This window comes from Delphinus delphis, chromosome 19 (assembly GCF_949987515.2).
Source record: "Delphinus delphis chromosome 19, mDelDel1.2, whole genome shotgun sequence".
Lineage (NCBI taxonomy): Eukaryota > Metazoa > Chordata > Mammalia > Artiodactyla > Delphinidae > Delphinus > Delphinus delphis.
In genome coordinates, this window is record NC_082701.1 from 10,827,386 (window position 1) to 10,832,943 (window position 5,558).

The 5,558-nt window shown below is 59.8% G+C and overlaps 1 protein-coding gene across 1 annotated transcript; it reads right to left on the reverse strand.

Moving 5' to 3' along the window:
* Positions 1 to 983: 983 nt before the first annotated feature.
* CBX8 (chromobox 8) lies at positions 984 to 4,189 on the reverse strand. The gene is made up of 5 exons (XM_059998602.1): positions 4,103 to 4,189; positions 3,680 to 3,723; positions 3,429 to 3,494; positions 3,236 to 3,302; positions 984 to 2,783 (listed from the first exon to the last, which is right to left on the reverse strand). Exons 1-5 carry the CDS (start codon positions 4,169 to 4,171, stop codon positions 1,926 to 1,928), a joined length of 1,104 nt encoding a protein of 367 aa, XP_059854585.1. The 5' UTR covers positions 4,172 to 4,189; the 3' UTR covers positions 984 to 1,925.
* Between the last annotated feature and the right edge of the window lie 1,369 nt (positions 4,190 to 5,558).

Here is a 5,558-nt window from a genome sequence, read left to right on the forward strand (position 1 = left end):
TCCAGGGGCTTCTCTTTACAGGCGCAATTTCATAATTAAAAAAAAAATCATGTAGTACACCGTCTTCCTCTTTTTTACCCCCTCACTTCAAAGGCAAAAGTCTGGAGGAGAGAGAGCCTGAGAAGAGGGAGGTGGGAATACGGGGAGTGAGGAAGAGAAACCAGGCTGGGGTTCCCGCCCTGTCCCCCCAGCATCGAGAAGTTTCCCCCCTCAATCCCGGGTCCCCGCCGCGCTCGCCCGGAATCTGTGCTTCCTCTCAAGGCTCGGGGCCCCCTCGCCCCTCCCTCCACTAGCAATGGGAAGTTAGATCCCCGCTGGCCCTTTAAGGGTGGGGGAGGGCGGGGAGGCCGCAGGATCATTCCTCGAAGGGACCGGGATGTGAGGGGGACAGATTTGTGCTTTTGAGTCAAAAGAGGAGCGCGCGTTCTGCGACCCTGGAGCACAGCGTGGTCAGGAGTCGGCCGGGGGGGGCGTCCCGGGACCCGCCGCCACGCAAGGCCTCCCCAGCCGTCTCTTCTCCAACTCCCGCTCCTCCCTCCCCCTCTGGCGGAGTTTGAATGTCGAGTTCAAATAGAGAACACTCCGCGAATCGAAAAGGCCTATAAATTATAGCTTTTGCTTTTAAGGGGGTAAAAAAAAAAAAAAGGAAAAGTTCTGATGCGCACTCTTGGATGGAAACCTCCCCTCGCCCCTCCCCTCTCCCAGCCGAAACCGCCGGGATGCGAGTCCTGCCGGCTCCGAGCCCCGAGCCCCAAGCCCAGACCCTCCATCGCACTCCCAGCCAAGCTGCGGCCCCCGCTCCCAGCCGCCCCTCCCTCTGTGGGTCCCGCAGGGTGGGCCTGTCTGGCCATACATTCTCCTGAGAGCTGGCGGCCCGCCCTCCCCGAGGGAGGGAGGCTAGTCCAACTCTTCCTGGGAGGTGGGGGCCACCGTCTCTTCTGGCGTAACTAGAGGACGCGAAAAGGAAAAGTCCACCCCGACCACTTTTCTTGTAAAACAACAAGCGCCTCGAACTCTGGGCACTGACATGCAATCCTCCCAATTTATCCTGGCATTTCGGGAATGTAAACAGATTCGCTGGATTTCTTTTCTTTCTGTGGAGTAAGGAAAGGAATCGAGGGAACTGGGAGATTTTGTCCACATGACATACACACGATCCGATCTGCGTGTACAACACACACATCTCCCGTAAAGTGCTTTTTCTGGTGTGGTCCTGGGAGAAATCTGCTGCTCCCCAACCACCCGCAACTTTTTACCTTTAACCTCACACACAAAATGTTACTCCAGTTAATACTTTCTCCCCGCAACAGATTTCTTAATCTTAAAAAAAAAAAAAAATTAGGAAAAAGAATAACAGACTGACCCCACCCCCTTCCTTTCTGATTGGGGAGCCAACCTTTTGTTGGCCTGGCCCACCAATGGGAAGAGAGAAAAAATCCAGGTCCTGCCTTGGTTCCAGGGGTGTGACCTGGGGCTGTAGGAAAAGGGAGGAGGGGTTAGGTGGGCTGGCTGAGTCTCTCCTGACACCATCAGAGGCCCAGTGCCCAGGTCTTCATCCTCCCTAGTGCCCTGGGTGGCTGTCAGGCCCCTCCTGCCCATCTCAGCCTGTCTGCCCCAACTGAACCACACTGAGTCTCTCTTTCTCTCCTCGTTTAAATAAAACAACTTCAAGAGTTGAAATATATATATTTAGATATTTTTTCTTAAATAACATATTTACATCTAATAGAAAATATAACTCTAGAGATAATCTTTCCAACCAAAACTGAGGGGGAGGGATGAAAGGAAGGGGGTTATGTGAAGGTAGGGATGGGAAAGGACCAGCCAGAAGGCCACCTCCCACCCAGAAATAAAAAGCATTATGCCAAGTTTGCACTCTCACTCTCTCTCCTGCTCTCTTGTCCTGGGATCACCCACCCAGCAATTCATCTTTTCTCTTTAAAAAAGCCTTGGTCCGTGTTACTTTCCTTAATTGTGACGGTCAAAAAGTTTGAGGTCACGTCGGTGACCACCACCTTCTCCAAGTTGGTCAGAGAGGGGCTCCAGGATTCTTCCTCTGGGTCCCCCAGGATTCTGGCCACTGGGATCCTGGCGATGAGGGAGGGCCTTCCCCCTTGGGCCCCCATGTCCCGATACAAGCCCCCCACAGAGCTGGGGGTGCCTGAGCCATGCCGGACCCGGGGGCCACCAGGGTCCAGGGTGCCCTGGCCTTTGGCCTCCAGGAAGGCGGCCCTGTGCTTTATGACCCTGGCTGGAAAGGTGTCCACAGCCAGCTTGCCCGTGGCCTCAGCCGGGCTGGGGCTGGCCACACCACACTGGGCCAGGTCCGAGTCCTGCCTTCGAGCCAGCTGGATCACACTGTGGCCAGCTGGGAACTTTCCTGCCCCGGAAGCAGTGTCGTCCAGCTTCCTGCCCTTGAGGTAATCTCCAAGGCCATCACTGGGTTCTCCCAAGGGCCTTTGTGAGGGGTCCAGGAGCTCTTTCCGGGGCTTGGGACCTCGCTTCTTGGAGCTGTCGCCTGGCGAGCTGGGTTTGTCATCTGTGCGGCTAGCACCCCGTTCACGCTCTCGTTCCCTCTCCCTCTCTCGATCACGGTCCCGAGGGGGCTCCACTCGGCAGGTGCTGCTGCTCCCCGGTGGCGAAAGACCCATGTTCCGAAGGCCCTCACGGGCCCGGGAAGTAGAGGCCAGTTCTTGGGGTGAGCGGCTGGGATAGGGGATCCGAATGCCTCGGGCCGAGTCACTTCGGAACTCGTAAGTTTTGGCCTTTGCCTTGGCTTGGGCCTGCAAGAAGAGAATGCAGTGTCAAGAGCAGAGCAGTGCCCTGTCCACCGCCCCCACCTCCCCACCCCTCTTCCAGCCCCACCCTCCCTGCTACACTCTCTGATGCCTTGGAATTTCTATATGGGTTGGGGTGAAGCTTAGGGGCAGCAGTCTGGAGGAAGGAGTAGACGATCTATCTGGAAGCAGCCATCCACACCAAGCACACTTCTTGTATTTGATTACATGTCTATTTGGGATGGCTGGGGGGTCCGATAAAGGAATTCTAGTGTGGAATTCTAAAATACCCCTCCCCTCAAGACACACTTAGCAGTGCCAGTGACTTGGTGACAGACTGTCTGGGGACTCCCCCCTAGATTACGAATAGGACACCCCACTGGTTCACAAGCCCTCAGGGCCCGCTTCCCACAAACTGACATAACATTGCTGCCCACCACTGGACACTGCCATCCTACCTTGAGCAGGAAGGTTTTGGGTTTGGGTCCTCGCTTTTTGGGGCCATAGAGCTCCATCTCTCGTTCCCTGCAGAAAGGAAGGAGGGAGAAAGGGGTGTGTGAGTAAAGAAACCAAGTGGGCCTCCAGTTCAAGCTGGATAGGAGCCACCCTTCATGTTCTAAGTGAGAAGTCGAAGCTTGGAGGGGCCTCTACCTTTCCTCAAAGGCTGCGAGTAGGCGAGCATCCAGGATGTTTTCTTCAGGTTCCCATGTGCTGTACCTAAAAGGAATCAGGAAGAAGTGGGCATCAGTCCCGGGAGCAGGGAAAGAGCCGCGGGTAGGTGTGTGTATGTCTGTAACTTTTCTTGTTGCATTGTATTGTATTTCAACGTAAAGGGAAAAAGAGGAAGAAAGCAAGCTCCCAAATAACAGTCTGGGGTTGAGAATTGCACAGAACCTACTTACTTCTGCGACCAGCCCTTCCATTTCACGAGGTATTCCATGCGTCCCTGAGGATGTAAAAAGGAAAATGTATGTGTGCACGGGGAAAAATGCATGACGAGGACACGAGAAATACATGCAAAAAAATGCATGCACCGAATGAATGCGCGAAATCCCACCGCGAAAGGCAAGCGCCCGCTGCATCACCCCTGCACGAAACGCTGCACAAAGTGCATGCACCGGCATTCATTCCCCCCACCCCGCCCCCCACCCCCCACCCATGCAATCTGTGCATCGCTGCAAGTCTAAGGAAAGCGCTTGGGCTCAGAGCCGCCGCCACGGCCGCGGCCGCTGCTGGGACCTGGGGGAAGGGAAGCTGGGCTGCAGCAGGGGGAGGGAACCCGGGCCGGGAGGGGAGGGCTCGGCCCAAGGCCTGGGGGCACCTACTTTCCGTATGCGCCGCTTCAGGAGGGCTTCGGCCGCGAACACCCGCTCCCCCACCGCTGAAAGCTCCATGTTGACTCGCCGCTTCCCCCCTTGGCCGCTTCCAGGAGCAGAAAAGCAGCAGCCAGCGCACGACAGACCATAATACTCTCCCGCTGACGTCAGTTCTCCTCCCCCTCCCGCGCGCTCGCTCCCTCCCCACCCCCTCCCGCGCGCGGCTCCCTCCTCCCTTCTCTCCCCACTCTTCCTCCCGCCCCACGTGTTGCTAACGACGTTGCTAAAGCCGAGCGGCCAGGGCCAGCTCTCCCGCGCTCTGATTGGGCGAGCTGTGGGCCACGCCCCTCTCGCTTTCTCCCCCGCGTTGCTACGTGACCCGCGTTCCAATCGCCAGGGGGCGGAGTCCGAAGCGACTCCGGAGACAGAGCGCTGGCGGTGGGGGGGGGGGGGGGAGAGAGAGAGAGAGAGAGAGAGAGAGAGAGGGAGAGAGAGAGAGAGAGAGAGAGAGGGAGGGAGGGAGGGAGGGAGGGAGGCCGCCGCCGGAAGTGACGTCGCATGGAGGGCGGGCTCGGCCGCTGTCAGTCTGCTGGGCTGGCAGGGGGGCTGTCCACCCTCTGTCCCCGCCGGGGCCCCCTTCCCGCCGCCAAGATGTCCCTCCGGTGCTCAGCGTCCCTCACAGCTCTCGCTGGGACCCCTGCGGTGGTGTCAGCCAGGCCACGCCCCCTCAGCGACCCCCAGCCCGCCCCACCCCCACCGCCCGGACTCGCGCCCTTCCCTCCCCCCGCCGTCGCCCGCGCCGCACAATGCACAGGTGTTGGGGCGCCGCAGGCCGCGCCCGAACCCCAAGAGCCGGCGACGCGCCCCTTGCCAGCTCTTCCACCCGGCCCCCTCCCCCCGAGTTGCACACCCGACCCTCGGTCTCCATGGCAACGGCCTCCCCCGCTGCCGCCAGCCCCATCCCGCTAACAAATCAATGTGCCTGCGTCTCCTTCTCCTGTCGCGCAACCCTGCCCTCGGCCACCCTCCGGGCCCTGCGAGCCGGGCTGGGCTCGAGCGCTCGCCCCCAGCTTGGAAGCCGAATGCAGACCCAGTGGCGGCTCGCTGTTGCCGTCCGACTCTTCCCACACCCTGGGATCCCGTGGGGGGCGTCGCGCGCCTTTTTCTTGCCCCCCCCACCCGTCCCAGACGCCCGCAGCCACCTGCCTCTGCCGCCAGCCCGCGCTGCTCGTCCCCGCCAGGCCCTGGCCCCAAGGGTCGCCAGCCACAGCCCAGCCGCTCCGTGCCCCGGGCCTGGGTGTGTTGGGGGAGGGCATGGACGACCACCAAGCAGAGTCTGGAGTTTGGTTGGGGTTGGGGCGCGCGGCTGGGGGAGCATCCTGCTTCCCCCGGATCCGGGCGACCCGCTGGGCCTGCGCCGCGCACTTCCTGTCCACAGCTCTTCCCAACGTGCGTGGCAGACACT

Excerpts from the sequence above, each read along its gene's own strand:
- CBX8 (XM_059998602.1), bottom strand. The coding sequence starts at position 4,171 with ATGGAGCTTTCAGCGGTGGGGGAGCGGGTGTTCGCGGCCGAAGCCCTC. Across the intron at positions 3,724-4,102 it reads TGAAGCGGCGCATACGGAAA|GGACGCATGGAATACCTCGT; the intron begins GTAGGTGCCCCC and ends TTACATCCTCAG. Across the intron at positions 3,495-3,679 it reads TGGAAGGGCTGGTCGCAGAA|GTACAGCACATGGGAACCTG; the intron begins GTAAGTAGGTTC and ends GATTCCTTTTAG.